This window comes from Thamnophis sirtalis, unplaced genomic scaffold, assembly GCF_051295495.1.
Source record: "Thamnophis sirtalis isolate CommonGarterSnake01/CBP01778 unplaced genomic scaffold, rThaSir2_p1.2 scaffold_1, whole genome shotgun sequence".
Lineage (NCBI taxonomy): Eukaryota > Metazoa > Chordata > Lepidosauria > Squamata > Natricidae > Thamnophis > Thamnophis sirtalis.
This window is the reverse complement of record NW_028261381.1, coordinates 125,013,597-125,031,605: the sequence shown is the minus strand read 5'-3', so window position 1 is coordinate 125,031,605 and position 18,009 is coordinate 125,013,597. Positions and strand designations below refer to the sequence as shown.

At 48.7% G+C, this 18,009-nt stretch overlaps 1 protein-coding gene across 1 annotated transcript in view; it reads right to left on the bottom strand.

Moving 5' to 3' along the window:
* The window catches only part of PAX9 (paired box 9), a 41,610-nt gene extending 39,595 nt beyond the window's left edge, over positions 1-2,015 (bottom strand). Inside the window, exons 1-2 of the mRNA XM_014054018.2 lie at positions 1,817-2,015; positions 117-743 (exon numbers count right to left, since the gene is read on the bottom strand). Coding sequence (XP_013909493.2) covers positions 117-743; positions 1,817-1,820 — 631 coding nt within the window. The 5' untranslated portion in view covers positions 1,821-2,015. The remainder of the gene's footprint in view (positions 1-116; positions 744-1,816) is intronic.
* Between the last annotated feature and the right edge of the window lie 15,994 nt (positions 2,016-18,009).

The following is an 18,009-nucleotide window of genomic DNA, read 5'->3' as shown; positions in this document are numbered from 1 at the left end:
GGAGCCCCGTCCCCCACCCCAGTCCATACAACAGACCGTAGAACCTCTGGAAGGGGTGGGCTTCTTGGGTTTGGTTGACCAATCCTGTTCCCTAGCTGGAAGTCTGAACCTCTTACCTTGATCTGTTATGGACCTAATTCCCAAGATGTCAGTGACGGAATGAGAGGAGGGCCAGGTCCGAGGCATATGGACGGCGCTGTGGATCGTCGGCATGCCAGGCGGGGTAGGAACCTTGGCACCTGCTGCAGCTATGGGGCTGGGATAAGAGTAGATGTGGTTGTAAGGCAGGGCCGGCTGCGGAGCTGCCTGGTGCTGCTTGTAAGCCTCGTAGTGATTCTGCTGAGACAGGTTTCCAATCTTGTTGCGCAGAATCCGGCTAATGGAACTGACCGAGGGGACGTTGTACTTGTCGCACACGCCGTCGGCCAGCAACCGGTCCCGGATCTCCCAAGCAAAAATGCCCGGATCCCTTTGCTTGTAAGTCCGGATGTGCTTCACTACCGTCGGCGTGGTGACCCGCGGCTTGCTTCCTCCGATGGCCCCGGGTAAGATGGAGCCGGTCTCGTTGTAGCGCGCCAGGATCTTGCTGACGCAGCCGTGGGAGACGCGCAGCTGCCGGCTGATGTCGCACGGTCGGATGCCCAGCTGAGCTAGTTCCACAATCCGAAGCCGGATGGCGTTGGGCAAAGGGCGGCCGTTGACGAAGACTCCGCCGAGCTGGTTGACCTCCCCGAAGGCTGGCTCTGCGAACAAAGAGAAGCAGCGGCACGTTGGAAGAGGCACCCGGAGTCTGGCGACACGGTCAGCCTGGAACAAGGGCAGGGAAAGGAGGGACATCGGGACTGCCAAACGCTTGAGAAGCGCGTCTCCTTCCCGGGCAAGGCTGGCTTGGTGTTGGGCTGCTCGCCGCTGCCTGGGACGCAAGCTCGGCCGAGATCCCGCGGCCTTTTTAACTCGTAGTAAGGGCGCACCTAGCTAGTAGCCGACGCCTTAAGGAGTTCGCCCTTGCAGGCTTCTAGTCGCGGGGACTCCGGTCCTTGAATTTCCCATGAGACTTTTCCCTCCCTGAGTGCAACCGGCAACGAGCAGGCGGTTTGGGACAGCAGCCACTAGGTGAGTATCCCTACCAACCTCTTCCCAAGCCTCCAGGGCCCCGAGTCCGCACATTCCCCCCACTGGAGTGGAAGCCACTCCAGGCAATTCACCCGGAGTCACAGGATTGGGGGGGGGAGGGGGTGTTAGGGCAGCCGAGGACCGAGGCGTTCCTTGGAAAGCACTCCTCCAGCTGAAAACTGAGCGGACTGCTTAGTCAACGCCGTTGGGGCGGCCAGCTTCCTTCTCCTCTCGAGGCGGCGCGTTGACGAAGTTGTCTAGAAAAGCCCAGTGCCTAAGAAACTGGCAGCCGGGAAAGCTAAATAACCCCGCAGAGAAGTGGGAAGCGATCCCGCCGATTGCGGGGACTGCTCTCTTCCCCTCCCGTCAGCCAGAAAGGCTTCCCCCGCCGAAACACAAACAGATTTGAGGGGGGAGAAGGGGAAGCGAGAGAGAGTCCCGGGTTACAGAAGTCTGGGGTCGGTCACATGCCCTCCCCCTCCCCCCCTGGCCCCCAATACTTTGGGCTCGCCTTCTCCAGCACTGGCGCTTCTTGCGGTTGCCGCCGTTGTTTCCCAACGCCTTTTCCCCCAACAAGAGTCAGAGCCACAAGCGAAGCCAGCCGGGCGCCCGTGGGAGCCAGGAGCTACCCGACTGCCCACCCGCGCCTGTCTTAACACCCCCCTCTCCCAACCTCCGACGCCTCTCCAGCAAGACCACTCACCCATGGTGTGACTCAGGACGCCGGGCAGGGTGCGTGGAGATCCCCGGAGGAAACTCGGCGCGGGTTGGGTCTTGCCCGGCTCGCCGGGATCGGCTCCGGAGAAGGCCCCGGCTGGCTCGGATTCCTATCGCGGGGGAAGGCGAGAATGTCAAGGAAAAGGACCCCAAGAAAGTCACTTTCCCGAGGCAGGAGACTTAAGTCCCGCATTTCAATCTCGCAGCAACGTGGGCTGGGCTGGGTCGGTTGGGGCGTCTCAGGCTATCACTCACCAAAGACACGCCCCCTTAGAAGGTGGACCTAAAAGGAAATGCACCCCCGGATTGGTAGGCAAGAGTGACAGACAGTCTCACCCTGGAAGGGCTTCCGTTCGCTTTTGCAGGCGAGCTGGATCGGCACCTGGGTTCCATATGCAACGGCAGCGCCCAAGAGATGGGAAAGCTGAATTGCGGGAGGCCATAAGTTACAGGAAATCTAATAGCAGAACGTGGAAAATGTATTAACAGGATAAATAACTGCTGAAGACGGTTTTATTTTCACAAAAGGGACTCACCTTAGTTCTGCTTTCAGCGCCAAATAGCTCTAGGTCGAATTAAAGTTTCAAAAAGACACACTGACCCTGTGGGGTTTTTTTTGTCCCTCATTTTAGAAAACAGAAATAATATTTCCTGGGAAATCATATTTTCCCATTTTAGAAAAGCTTATTTTGTATTTGTCCAAGAAAACAGTGCTCTATTTCCGCCTGGTATAATTTATCGTTAGTGACAGCAGCAACTGTAAAAAAAAAAAAAGGCAAGAGATCTAGACCAAAAGAACCCTAGCAAAGGGCCCGGTGTTGATGGAAACCAGTCGAGTTGAGCTGCCAGAAATCGAATATCTCGACGGTTCGTCCGCAAACAAGATGATCACGCAAATGTGCGTGTTAACTTTTGCAATGCAACAGCAAGGCCACAAACAAACATGGGGCTTTCCCTGCCCCATGAAAGACAGGACGGCGAATGTAAATAGATTTTAATGGAATGGCTTCTTTTTTTGCGTCATTCGGACCGCAGCCGCTGAAAACTTTTTAGAAGAAATCAACCTCGCCCAAGAAACACAACGACACGTTACGAGCGGTGGGAGGGGAAAGGAGGGGTGGGGGTGGGGTGGGGGTCTCTTGCGCACTCGCAACTCCGGAGGTATTGTACAGGATCCAAGAACGAGAAGCCTTGTTCACTTGTAACGATCTCCTCTCAATGTGGGCCTGCGTTGGAACATGAAAAACACTGTAATAGAAACTTCTTTGCTTTTTAAGCTTTTGGGCTCAACTAAGGGAACTTTACGAAGTTAGATGTGGGTCGGGATAATGCGCAGGATATTGGCACTTGCGCTGACACATCCCCCGCTCGGACATGTTTTCAGAACTTTCCTAGTTAAGGAGAGAACTGATCCGCCACCAGATCCTTTAGCCTTGTTTTTTGACAAAGAACGCGTTTAAGAGCGGGCGGGCAATTTCATCTGAGACATTAGGTCGAAGCGTGAACTGCAGAGAACTAAAAACTTCCAGCAAGAGAAGTGAAGTGGGGGCGGGGGGGGCGATTCCCACCAAGGCCGCTTTCCAAGCGTAAAGCTCCTTTGAGGGACAAAGCTGTTTCTATTTCCTGCACTATTTCGGTGGTTTAGGACTGGAATAATGGGCAGCGCTTGAATTCTGCATGCAGCGCGCTTAACAGGAATGACTGGGGGTCCCTTAAAAATGAAAGCAATGACCTCGCTTTGGGAGGAATTAAAACGTGGGGAATCTCTGTCTGCAGGGGAGAAACTCATTCAAAACTCAGGCTAGGGATATTGCATAGGAACGAACGGGGGATGCCAAAGTTGCGCTCGGAAACGAGGGTTGCGACCGTTTACAGGCTAGCGCTCCTGTTCCAATTGGACAGATTTTCATTGTGCTCAGAAAGTAGAACTGGCCGTACAAAACGCAACCCCCGCTTTTAAAGAGGTCCAAGTACCACCCGTTCTCTTATAAGATAATTGCAATGGGCCCCCGGTAATGGGGGCTAAGTGGCGGTGGGATGGGGGAAATGTAACAAAGCGGACTTGCCTTTGAAGCAACAACAAGATTTTTATGAAGGAGTTAACCTTGTAATCTAACAGGGACATCGCTTGGGAAATGATGGGGAAGGGATAATTGTCTCACCGCGAAGTTTCTGTGTAACGCACTAGACTAGGCTACGCTGGCTTGAATATCGATTGAATATTGCCATTTAGCAGCCAAACCTGAGTCAACTATTACAGGGCTAATATCGGAGTCCGCTCTACAAACAGCCACGTGGGAAGGGGGGGTAGAGAGTGGTTTCTTTCTCCCCCTCCTCCATCTTCTTCATTCTTTTAATCCATCAGGTGGAAGTCTGCGGTGACTCAAAACTAAAAAAAAATAACTTAATTCTAATTAATAGATTAAGAATCAGGACGGTTGGTTCAGCCAGAGTTGGATGACGTCCCGCGCTTTTCAGCATAAATTTGTCAGCTGCTTGTCCTATTGAGAGCCGCTGAATCACCTTGAAATTCTCACGTTTCGTCTGAACCGGCTTCTATCAGAGGGGCCGCACTCCCACTGAAGTCGGTCAGGGGCGAAGCTCTTTGACCCTCTCGCTCGTGAGGTCCGGCTGGCGCTCTGGACCCTGATCCCTTCCTCCAAGATAAATGTTAGGGGCGCTTTAAGGGAGCTTCTGGTCAAGACCCACGATTGTCTTCCCACCGGACACCCCCCCTCCTACACACACACACTTTCTTCTCTCGGATTGTTTTGGGGGGAGTTACGCACTGGAGAGGGGAAGGCTTACCAATGGGAGTGTGGGGGATGCTGGGGTCTTAATCATTCACAGCCGCTCCTGTTCATCTTTTTGACGAATTTAGTCCGCTGGATTTCCAGCCATTCCTTTCTAATTCAGGCAGCAGCAGGCCCAGGGACAAGCTCCGTCCAACCCCCTGGCCTGGGTTACAATTTCAGATAGGATTGAGATCTGCGCTCCGACGGGACGGCTGCCTTAATGCGAACCGTTGGCGTCCGTTTTATTTTTAAAGCACAAATTGTTTAGATTTGAAATTGACGCCAAAAAAGAAAGAAAGAAAGAAAGAAAGAAAGAATCCCCAGGAACCTCCAGCCGTCCAATACAATATCGATCTTGGGCGATGTGGTTCTGGGTAGGTTAGGGATTTTTTGGGAATCTGAACATCCCAAGAGATTCGAGATTTACTTGCAGCCCTGTCCCGCTTTCGATCCCGATCTCTTCTTTCCAGTCCACCCCCGTTCTCGCCGTGCCTCCGAGAGCATCTTTGAGGTAGTATTGTCGGGTCGGAGCTTACTTCGGGGGGCCCTCCGCTCCGCCTCTGGCTCATTTTCCCCTCAAACTTGCATCTCCCTCTCCTCTCTTCCTCTCCCAGCTCCACCTCCCTGTCTCGGACTTTGTTTCTCGGGCCTTTTTCTCAATGTGTGTTCCTGATGTGATTCTGTCGGAAAAGCTCGTTTACTCTGCCCAGGTCCCCAGTGGTTGAAGGATAATGTTTATCAGGGCCGAACGTGCTCAAGTTGTTTCCACTGAACTGCTGAGTGGAGGCTGAAATAACAAAGGTCACATCCACAGTCAGTGGGGCGAGGACGAGGGGAGCCGAGACCAGTAGGAACAAACGTCGCAATAAACAACAGCCTGTCGATCGCCCTGACCTGCCTGGCAAAAAGATTAATTTCAGGTACAGAATAATGGAATAATTGGAGGTAGAGAAGACGGAGGAGTTGAAAACGAGGAACCAGGGTGGGGGTTTGGCCAAGGGAGGGGAAAGAGGGTTTCTTTTCCTCAAATTTTGAAGAGTACAAATGGGACACCACGCTTGTTGAGTTTTTCTAGGCTGGATTTTCAAGCCTGGGGGACCATTTGGCTTGGGAAGGCAAATGAAGTCAGATGGTCTCCTTGACACAGATCTTTTCCTGTTTGTTAGTAACAAAAACAGAAGGAACAACAGGAGAACCAGGTTAGGCCTTGAGGGTGGATAAATAAAAGAAGGCAGGGAGGCAAGCCGTTCTGAGCTAGATTTAAACAAAAGAAACGCACACAAAAAACACCACCCTCAAAACTAGTCTGGCAGTTAAAGAGCGCCGAGCGGGCCCCAAGAAAACCTGAAGGTGAATGTCAACCAGATGCTCGCCCAAGAAAATGTGGAATCCCTCTCCGTGAAGTTCAGTGGGAAGAGGTGGAACTATCAAAGTCCCCTACCTACCAGCTTTGTTTGGGGCTTCAATTCACATGCGGATTAGAGATTGTGAACATGAATAAAGCCCGGTGTGTTTTGAGAAGACGTTCCTCGGGGCAAACTGGTCTTACTCGCTCCAGTAGACTTTGACCTTCTGCAAGGAAAAAAATGGGAAAGGCAGCAGCTCTGGGGAACAACCCAGCCCAGATGAGAACTGCAAAACATTCTGTGCAAATGACTGAATAGAAAGTGTGACTTTAAGTTAATGCCATTTCTGTGGCTCACAGTGAAAAAGCATCACTCCCTGTGGGAAACTATGCTGGACAAGCAGCCAATTAAAAATGCCACCTTCAATGTATTTGCGTTTGGCAAAAACCTCCACAGACCCACAACTGGATCTTTTTCTAAGGGGAAATAAACAAAGGATTGAGCTGTAAAGCAAAATGTGTTCTGTTTTCTTATGAGCTGTTTTCCTTTCCGCTGGTTTATTGGTGTGGTACATGAATCCCTCTCTGATTATTCTAACAGGTCTCTCCTCCTCCTCCTCCTCCTCCTCCTCCTCCTCCTCCTCCTCCTCCTCCTCCTCCTCCTCCTCCTCCTCCTCCTCCTCCTCCTCCTCTTCTTCTCTTTCTTCTCTTTCGCTACCTCGGAAGCATCTTGCAATCTTGCTCTGAGAAGTAAAATCAAAGAGGGGGTGATGATACACCTTAGCCAGTACCGATTGCGGAGCAGTTCAGCAGATCCTCAGAGGATTTGTAATACTCAGCAGTTCTGAAATGAATCGGCCCCAACAGCGTTTAGCGCTTGAATGTCCCTGGGGCTTATATTTCAATGGTACGAGGCCGGTTTCTTAGTTGTATTCAACTGAATCCCAGGTGCGGGGGTCGGAGTGGGGGGGGGAATCTTATGTAGACAAGTCACGATTCCAAACAAGTAAACAGAACAGAGCCAGCAGATAAGGTGATTTTTTTTTTCCAAGAAAGGCAAATTGAAACAAATAATTCTGCTCCCACCCACCCACCCACCGCCAAATCCAGCAATTCAACCGTAAACAGAAATGAATCAAGAATTTTTCGGGGGGGGGGGGAGGAAATATACGGGGGTTGCAAACTTACAAGTGTCAGAATACTGTTTGGAAGATATCACATAGGCCTAAAACTAGATATTCCCATTTAAATCAGCCAATGGATTGCAGTTTACTCTTTGTTTTCCTTTCTTTTCAGTAATGTATTCTGTTAACTAGCAATCTGCTAAAGTTAGGAAAGTAGGCTTCGCTGCGGGGGGGGGGACCCCCTGTTTTCAGGTGCTTACGCTCTATCTCAAATGCAGGTATTCAGAAAATCCAAATTGCAGTGGGATTTTTCAGGGAGACATTAATGACCGTCTGTGTTTTCGACTGGAGAGAGCTTAAAGTCTAAAACTGACCTCGGGATGAAATACGGTGGGAAGAGGGGGGACCTCACAGATAAACATATAATCTGTCTGAAAGTAGAGAGGGGAACAGACGAGATCGATCAAATATTGAACTGATGGGTGGGAAATGAGTTCAAATCTCTTTCCTATTTGATGGAAGACGATGGACTGAGGAAAATAAATCTAACACGCTTCTTCTTCTCCTCAATGTTAAGAAAAATTATCACGACTTCAGGGTCAGTTCCCTTGAATTCAGTAAGATTTCCTTCCTACCAGCTTTCCGTGGCATCGTCTTCCTTCCTAGAGCTGAGAGTGACTGGCCCAAAGTCACCCAGCTGGCTCTCTGCCTAAAGTGGGACTAGAACTCACTCACCAGCTGCCAGTTTCTAGTGCCTTCATCTCTACCCCAAACTGGCTCGCTAGCTATTAATGACGAGGTTCCAAACAGAATCGCCTCGACTTACTTCTTTGGTGAATTTCCACCAGTCAACCTTGCCACTGTCCTAAACTCCATAACCCAGAATCTCGGAACGGGGTGGGGGTGGAGGCTGGGGGGTCATTCTAATTCCTACACAACGGCTTAGAGAGAGAGGAAAGAATACAATCCCATAAAGGATTGATGAAACTGGCAGAACTGTGGTCGGTTGGAGCTCCGAGCTTGGCGATTTGGTTGCAAACGCTTCGTCCCCATTCGGGGAGATCTCTTCAGCGCCCAACCCAAAGCGCACCGAAGACGTCTCCTCGAATGGGGGGGGGGGGGAGGAAACGTTTGCAACGAAAGCGCCAAGCTCGGAGCTCAAACCAACCATGTTAACTACCAACCCGAACTACTAATAGTCAAAGACATTACAACTGGCAGAACTTTCCGCGCAAGTAAACTCAGAGGAAAGAGCTGCATCGCCTTTAAAGGTAAAGGTTCTCCTCGCACATATGTGCTAGTCGTTCCCAACTCAGGGGGGCGGTTCTCATCTCAGTTTTAAAGCCAAAGAGCCAGCGCTGTCTGAAGACGTCTTGGTGGTCATGTGACCGGCATGACTAAACGCCCAAGGCGCATGGAACGCTGTTACCTCGCCTTTACCCAAATGTAATTGTCAAGAAGCTTTTCCTTGGGAGAAAAACGCCACAGAACTCCAGGAGCTTATAGATCAAGCTGTCAAAAGCTTTGGGATCCGAGCGCGTTTTGTTGAATAATCCTGACTTTTGACTGCACGGTTCAAAACCTGCAGCTGTAAAATGCTTGACATTCCTGCCCCGTGACAGGAAGCACAATTTATAGAAGGAGCAGTTATGCGCGCCTGACAGTATACCTTACCAAAGCAAACATTTCCAGGGCCGGTTTCCTGCAGAATTCCCTCCAATTTCACCTGCTGCTGCTGCTGCTGGACCACCACGGAACTTTTCTTGTATAATAGGTATTCTGGGGTCTACATTCCACTGAATTCAGAACGATCTCCTTCACCTTCTGGGTTGCAAGCAGAGAATTTCAGAAATTGGGGTTCCCCTCTTTCCTCCTCTTGTCACCCGAGCAGCGCCTTTCACGGACTTGGAGAGTCTTCTAACAGAAGGATCGTTTGGGTCCCCTCCTCCACTTTCTTCTCATCGTACCCTATGTCGGGCTGTCTATTTGATCTTTGGGGGCATTTTCATTCAGAATTCAAGGCAGTCGCCTTCACGCTCCCTCTCTTGAAGTTTTACTCCAGCAGTAAGAAAAGCTCAAAACATCCACACCCGAGGGTGGACATTCTCTGCCCCAAGTGACCTACGCTGCTGGTCACCCCAGCTCTTTAAATCTAGCCTCTGACACCTAGCATCAAAAGTCCCATTCGTATTCATGGCTATAACCATTTACTTTCACAGCCGCTTTAAGTTCCCAGATCATTTTGTGCTTCAAACGGGTGCGTAAACAGATACGAAAACGGACCTACAGTGATAGCAATAATAATAGCACTTACTATATATACCGCTTCACAGTGCTTTACAGCACTCTCTAAGCAGTTTAGAGTCAGCATATTGCCCCCAACACTTATGGGGACCATAAGAGATGTCAGAGTTCTATTAAGAGACTAGTTGTCCCAAGAAAATCCTATTGGAAGGTATCACCATCAATCACATGTTCAGTTGTTAGAACGGCTGAAAGTATTTTTTGTTGATTTACTATTTCTTATCGTCTATCTCCCATTTCATCCACCTTCACTGTTTTTAGCGATGAGAAAAGCAAAAAGAATCTCTGTTTGCATGTCTACTGCAGGTGCATCTCCTGCCCTTTCTATTATTATGGCCCTCCCTACAAAACTGTGTGCTTATTTGGAGTGTAAGAAAAGAAGGGAACACTACGAGTTAAGATGCCAGTTCAATTGACTTCACTCACATCAGTATTTTTCAAGACCTGAACTTGACACTCTCCATCCTAGTTCATTACTTCCCCACTTCCACACAAAGGCTGTTGACCCTCTTCCATGGCATGTTTATTTGTACATAGAAGCCAAGGATGAATGAACAATTGAGAAATCCTTGCATAGTGAAACAATTCTGAAGGGACTCTCCTGGAAGAAACTCTGATTCTGTATGTTTGAAGTAGCCAGATTGAACAAACATTAGCCCAATGATCTTTACAGGTATGTTTATTCAGAATCAATCCAATGTGATCCAATCAGACTTTCCAGTTAAGTATGCAGCACTATTATATAAATATAAACAGGCAGTCCAAGATCACTGCAAATGGGGACTGCAACCAAGAAATTAAAAGACACTTCTGGGGAGGAAAGCTATGGCAAATCTAGACAGCATACTAAAAAACAGAGACATCACCCTGCCAATAGAAGTGCATATAGTCAAGGCAATGTTTTTTCCAGTTGCAATGTATGGCTGTGAAGGTTGGACCCTAAGAAAGGCTGAGAGCCAAAGAATTTGAACTATGGTACTAGACATATTTGCCTTGGACTGCAAGGCAATCAAACTGGTCAGTCCTAGAGGAGATCAACCCTGACTGCTTTTTAGAAGGCCAGATCCTGAAGATGAAACTCAAATACTGTGGCCACCGAATGAGAAGGAAGGACTCCCTGGAGAAGAGCCTCGTGCTGGGAAAGATTGAGGGCAAAAGAAGAAGGGGGTGACAGAGAATGAGGTGGCTGGATGGAGTCACTGAAGCAATTGGTGTGAGCTTAAATGGAGCTTAAGAGGATGGTACAGGACAGGAAGACCTGGAGGAACATTGTCCATGGGTTCATGATGGGTCGGACATGACTTCGACTTTGTAACTAACAACAACAAACAATAGATAAATGAGTAGACATATCTACAGACATCAGAGTGACCAGGCCTTCTCACATTGCCCAAAGCTAGGTTAAGAGGAGAAAAGAGTATTTGATTAAAAAATAAACCTCAGGCAACAATGGATGGTCATAGCCAAAGGAGGGTGGAGCTTGTACTGCATAGCACTACAGGGTGTCAGAGTTCCAGCTGTTTCAGTTATGCTCAACTTCCCCCTCCTTGGGTGGGGGTGATAATTTGGGAGATAATCCTGGTGAAGCATCCACTACCCACATCCCCCACTTTTTTCCAGTCCCACATTGTGGTGATAAAGAAGAGACTGAGTCAGAGAGGCAAACCAAGAACGAGTATAGCGTTAGTCCCAGGCATTTTGTCTCACTGGAGTAGAGCTAAGGAATATTCTCAAATGTTCAAACACGCCTAGCACCAACCAAAGCACAAGATTGAGGACAAGGATTGCAGGAAATGTGTCTCAAAGCAAGCTTGGGCTACGCTGCCTATTCTGCATGATGAACTAAGTCTAGTCAGACAGGGGTGTTGTCTGCTAGGGATCTGCATCAAGTCTTCACGCACAGTATTTCCACAAACAGATGGTTGATTCAGGTGTCGGTTTGACATTTGGAGAGACAAAAGTAAAAAAGAAAAAAAGGACCTTCATTAAATTGTTACCCCATCCCCCAAGTCCCACACAAAGTCCACCATTCAATCTAAGTAGGGCACCAGGACCAAAGGTTTATTCTTCCAAGCTTTTGGGTTGCACTGGAGGCCATCATCAGGAAAACTGCTTTCTCCTTCTCCAGAACGTATGCACTGGGCTGTTCTACTCATATTTATATGGTGCTTGGTTGCATATGGCTTTTGGGTCTACCATGTCTACCAGGTTCATTTTAAATGGAGGGATGCAGTGGCTCAGTGGCTAAGACACTGAGCTTGTCAATCAGAAAAGGTCAGCAGTTCAGCAGTTCGAATCCCTAGCACTGCGTAACAGAGTGAGCTCCCATTACTTGTCCCAGCTTCACCTAGCAGTTTGAAATCATGTTAAAAATGCAAGTTAGTCATTTAGTCATGCCGGCCAAAGGACCACAGAGAGGTCTTCGGACAGCGCTGGCTCTTGGGCTTTGGAACAGAGATGAGCACCGCCCCCTAGAGTAGAGAACGACTAGCACACCTTTACATTTATCTTTACCTTACTAGGCAAGCCAACCATTGTGTGGATCTCCTGGAGTTTGCAGGTAGGGAAAGATATTCAGCCTGGTGGAGGGAAGTTGAGCCAGTGCACTCCTCCTCCGGGCAACTGGTGGTATAATAAAAACATTCCTCTCCCCACCTCACCTTCAGCCCCATTTGCTCTGCCCCAAACTAACAAGGATCCATGTACCTCTCTTTGGTGAGACCCTGCAATGCCATATTTTCTGAAGGCTGCTACTCCAGCTGCCGAAGGAAAATTACAGTTCAGAGTTTTTAACATAAATGCACAGGATGGATGGCAGGCAGATGCTATTAAATCAGGCCATCATTTCTGTGGAATCTGGATGTCCTAAATGCAGCTCATCTACAGCAGATATGAAGGATCAGGGTACAGGTAGGTGATTTTATAGCAATAGCAATAGCAGTAGACTTATATACCGCTTCATAGGCCTTTCAGGCCTCTCTAAGCGGTTTACAGAGAGTCAGCATATTGCCCCCAACAATCTGGGTCCTCATTTTACCCACCTCGGAAGGATGGAAGGCTGAGTCAACCCTGAGCCCGCTGACCTGCTGATCTAGCAGTAGCCTGCAGTGCTGCATTTAACCACTGCGCCACCTTGGCTCTTGGATTTGAAGCTCTCTGGATTTTGTTGTTGTTGTTAGTTGCAAAATCATGTCCAACTTATCGCAACCCCATAGACAACACTCCTCCAGGCCTTCCTGTCCTCTACCATCCCTCTGGAGCCAATTTAAGCTCAGGTCCACTGCTTCAGTGACTCCCACCAGCCACCTCATTCTCTGTTGTCCCCTTCTTCTTTTGCCCTCAATGTTTCCCAGCATGAGGCTCTTCTCCAGTGAATCCTTTCTCTGGTTTTAATGGGTTTTATACATACACTCTTTTGAATGGCTTTCTTCCTCCCTCAAATGTAGCCGTCCTGTTATATTCATATAAAAAAGTGGGAAGCAGTGGCAATATTAATAATACTCTGTTTTCCTGTCAAGTCAGTGTTTTGTTTCACCCAGACAAAGAGATTTAGGTGTGAGGGACCTTCACTGCACCACAGTATTCTTTAAAAATGAGGAGGAAAATCTTCGCGCCTCAATGTGACATCCTGCCTCATTTTTGGTAGCTGGCTGTTCCCTGTCTGCTGAAGAAATAAACCCTTAAAGCCAATCTTCTAAACAGAAGCAGTTTCAGAGAAATTTTGTTTTAAGGAGATATCCAACTTGTCCTCTACAATAACTTCTGTCCCCTTGAAATGGCTTTGCTTGCCAGAACATTGAAAATGTTGGGAGCTACAGTCTAAAACAAAGAAGATAACATTTAGGACTGAAAAAGATTAATAAGATTTATAGGATTGCAACTTCAGTCACTTACTTCAACCAGACCAATAAATCACTATGGAAATCACATAAGTGCTTGTGATTTGCGGTCAACAGCGCCCTCCCCCCCCCTTCCCAAATTGCGGGAAGTCTCTTTCCTTATTTGGGCAGTGATTTGATTTGGAAAAAAAATGAAACCAGAGCCCAATGGGAGGAAGTGTAGCTGCAAAGGAACCTCTGAGAAAGTTTTGCTTTCTCCATAAGAAAAAAACTCTTCAAAACTTTCCTTTCTTCCTGGTTTGGTTGGCGAACTTATGGCATGGGTGCCACAGGTGGCACGCAGAGTCCTATCTGTGGGGGCCGCAAGCTGCTGCCCCAGCTCAATTCCACTGCACATGCGTCTCTCACTGGCTAGCTGATTTTGGGGTGTCTGCCACACATGCGCAGGGGCATGTGGGGTATGGGGTGCACTCTCCATGGACCATTTGTGCTCCCAGGAGGCTGCAGGGAGGCCTACTGGGCCCAAACCAGGGGTCGCACACGAATGCGCAGGGGTGGTGGTGCAGGGAGGGCCACATGCACAGGGGTGGGGGAGCACAGGGGGGATACGCATGCGCAAGGGGGCAGGTTGTGCACGGGTGGAGATCGCACATGCATTACATTATGACTTTTGGCACATGATGACAAAAAGGTTAGCCATCACTCTTCTAAAATATAAGGATTGAGATTGAGATTGAGATTTGTTTTATTTATATGCCGCCCTTTTCCGGGAGGGACTCAGGGCGGCGAACAACTCAAAGGGGGGAAAGGGAACATAGAACACAATACAAGTAGTTAAAATAGCCAAGAATCACACAGCCACACAGGTCGAGAGGGGAGGGGAACTAGTCAACCCCAGGCCTGCCGGCACAGCCAGGTTTTGACGGCTTTCCGGAAGGCCTGGAGAGAGGTGAGAGTCCGAATCTCTGTGGGGAGTTCATTCCAAAGGGCTGGAGCTGCCACAGAGAAGGCCCTCCTCCGGGTAGTAGCCAGATGGCATTGGCTGGTGGACGGGACCCGGAGGAGGCCAACCCTGTGTGATCTAATGGGTCTTTGGGAGGTAATTGGCAGCAGGCGGTCTCTCAAGTACCCAGGTCCAATGCCATGAAGGGCTTTATAAGTTACGACTAGCACTTTGAAGCGTATCCGGAGACCTCGGTAGCCAGTGCAGCTCGCGGAGGATAGGTGTAATGTGGGATAAGGATCTCAAGAACCACAGCAACCTCTCAACCTTTAGCACTGGGGTCTGCAGTACTCCCTGGAGATACTAATGTACCTATTGACGTCTCCCTTAGCAAGCATCAGCCCTGCCTTCCAAGTCAATGTTGGACTTGGAAGATTAATAAGAATGTCTCCCCCCACACACGTACAAAAACATTTCGTGAGAATCAAGTACCAGTTCTTTGGAAGAAGAATAATCTTCCTTGAAAAGGAGTTTAAACAATGTCTTAAATAAGACTAGAAGAGGCCTGGTAGTTCAGTATTATGTAAAGAGCCACTCCTTTTTTTTAGCTTGTCACGTTAACTAAATAATTGTGCAAAATCATGCCATGGATTTTGTTTCAACATGCATGTGAAATACACACACCAAAGTATGCTAAGCCTCCTCTGTAGTGTTCTGACCAAGACCTTCCCGAGAACGTGAAGCAAACTCCTTGTCCCAACAAAAAAAACCCTTTTATTAATTTACTGTGACTTCTGCTCATTCACATCCAGCAAAGACTTTCAAGGGAGGATTTACAGTCACAGACCTTATCTGGCTTGGAAAGCTGCCAAGTGGATTTCTGCAAAAGTTGGCAAGGAGTCTCGGAGAGTCACAAGCCAATTAAGTGAACTAATTGTCTCCTGCAAACTCCACTCCCCTTTCGCTCCTTTTTTATTTCTTCTGGGAGGGGCCATTCATCATCCACCTGTGGCCTTGCTCCCAAGTCAACCCCTGTTCTTTAGCTGTTCCCTTCGTCTGGCAACTCTGTGCATGGGCACACAGGGAACACCTCCAGCTGTTTGTCTACCCCACTGATGTCTGACTCTGAAGGGAGCTGATAACTGGTATATGGCTCTAGCCCCCTCTCTGCCTCTGACACACAGCCCTCATTCCTCCCCAACCTCCTCACTGTCTGAATCTGCTGCCAGCTCCACTGGCCACTGGTGGGCCACAACATGTAGTGTTGTGTGAACCCAAGTAGGGAATGGGAAAAGAAGCGTGAAAACTAGGCCCAAACCAGTCTCTTGGTTGGCCTGGATATATCTTCTCACAGCATTCTTTTCCAATGCATGGAAGGGTAGATAGTTGGATATATAATATATGGTGTTCCCTATACTCCTTTTTGTTTCATAGACCAGATATTAAAGTGCATCACCTATTCCTTCTGAATCAATGACAAAAGTGCTGAAGTTTAAAAAACAAGCCTTTGTTACTAAGTACCAATGAGCCAGGCATCCTGTAAGTTCCAGGGTCAGGTCTTCTGGGAACTCAGGGCAAAAGATGCCATTTTGTTTATTTCCCCTAGTATTTTTTTCATCGGTCTTTTCTTATTTATATATTATATACTTTGTGAGTTGCCCATAATTGATCTGGAGTTGGACAGCACTGAAGTCAGAAGGAAAGGAAGGAAGGAAGGAAGGAAGGAAGGAAGGAAGGAAGGAAGGAAGGAAGGAAGGAAGGAAGGAAGGAAGGGTAAGATTGCAACCTTCTGACAAGCAAAAAGCCAATGGGGAAACCGGATTCACTAACATCTGTTGTTACTAATTTAATAACTGCAGTGATTCACTTAACAAATTGGGGGCAAGAAAAGTCATAAAATGGGACAAAATTCAGTTAACAAATTTCTCAGTCAGCAACATACATTTTGAGCTCAATTAGGGTCGTAGGTTAAGGACTACTTGTAATGCCATCTCTTGGGCATGGGTCTTCTCTGTCCCAGCACCTGTGGAATAGCAAACCCCCCCCCACAAAAAAACCCTATATGTCTCTTATCCTGAGGATTCTCACAACCAGGGTTGGAAAATCAGGGTTCTCCCAGACCTTCGATTTGAGGAATAGTTGAACTCCTGCAGAATTCTTTTTCTTATTTGTAGGCCTCTTCTTTTAGACCAGGGGTCAGCAACCTGCAGCTCTGGAGCCGCATGTGGCTCTTTCATCCCTCTGCTGTGGCTCCTTGCTGCCACAATTTTGAGAGGAGCTTTCGGTTGTGGGGGTGGGGGGAAGCACAGCGCCCAGGAGGAGAATCTATGGCAAGGGGTGGGTTTCCTGGTCCGCTTCAGAATTGAACCCGGGGGGGGGGGGGGGGACTTTCTGGTCAAGACCTTTGTGGCTCTTCGAGTGTTTAAGGTTGCCGACCCCTGTTTTAGACACACATGCTCTGCTTCTGTCTTTTATTGTTTCTTGCTTTTAGAGCATAAGCACCTCAGAGTCATTTAGAGTTGATCACCTTTTAAACTTCAGTTTTGGTTGGGGGGACCCAAACACGCTTGAATTTGGATCTTCCCCACATCCAGCTTACCGGAGAGCTGGGGGCCTTGACCTTTTCAGCAGAATTGCCTTTTCTCTTGAAAACCCGTCGCGGAGAAGGTCCATTCCGATCTAAGCCGATGGGCTCCTGCAGCTGTCGAAACTCGCGCGCTGCCTGCTGTACGTCCAGCTGAAACTCGCGCGCGGCCGTGAGGTTGGGAGCCGAAAGGGGATTTGAAAGGAAGGCCCTTGTGTCCCTCATCACCAGCAACTGAAATGAAACAAGGGCTGGGAGAAGCAGGGACGGAGGGAGGGAGAGTCCTACAGCCGGAGGCGGTTTCATATTCCAGGGAGACGAAGCAACACTGGGGGGAAAAGAGTCATGGATTTTTTTTGTCCCACAGCAAAAGCTTCATTCCCCCCACCCCCCAAAAAAACCCGACGGTCTTATTAAACACATTTGCTATTTGGATAGGAACAACCACAGAAAACCAGAGAACTTTCGCCGAGGAGGACAGCTATTCTCCCCACCCGGGACCTCGTCCCAACCCTCCTGTGTGGCTGCCACGCGCGTTTTCCAGCGCTTTCCCGCGGTTCTTGCGCGCTCTGCGTTTTCAGGCCGGCCCGGAGACCCAGCACCGAATGGCAAAGTCAGTTTTGCGCCTGGCAGTTTTGCGTGTGGTTTTGCTTTTCTTTCTCGGCCTCCTCCGCTTGTTCCTGGCAGAGCCCTTTGCAAAGAGAGGAGGAGGAGGAGGAGGAGCTGCGTCTGACTCTAACCGGAGTTCAAACGCCTTGAGCCAGGCTAATCCGCCTTGGCGGTTTGCACATATTTTAAAACAAAAAACGCGAGGACATTAAACGCGTTTTAATGTCTATATTTGTAAAGCTGCGGAAGGCAGATATTAAAAGCATATAGGATTCTAATTTTAAAAAATGTTTTTTTTTAATTTGTCATATTATATTGTTAGTTGCGAAGTCGTGTCCGACCCATTGCGACACCCCCCATGGACAACGTTCCTCCAGGCCCTCCTGTCCTCTACCATCTGCCTGAGTCCATTTAAGCTCACGCCCACTGCTTCGGTGACTCCATCCAGCCACCCCATTCTCTGACGTCCCCTTCTTCTTTTGCCCTCAATCTTTCCCAGCATGAGGCTCTTCTCCAGCGAGCCTAAATTTGTCATAGGCTCTGTGAATTCAGAGTCAACACAAAATGTCTCTATTGTTCTGTCCTCAATTATAGCCCACCATTGCCAAAAGTCGCCGCTGAGCAAATTTCTCGGTC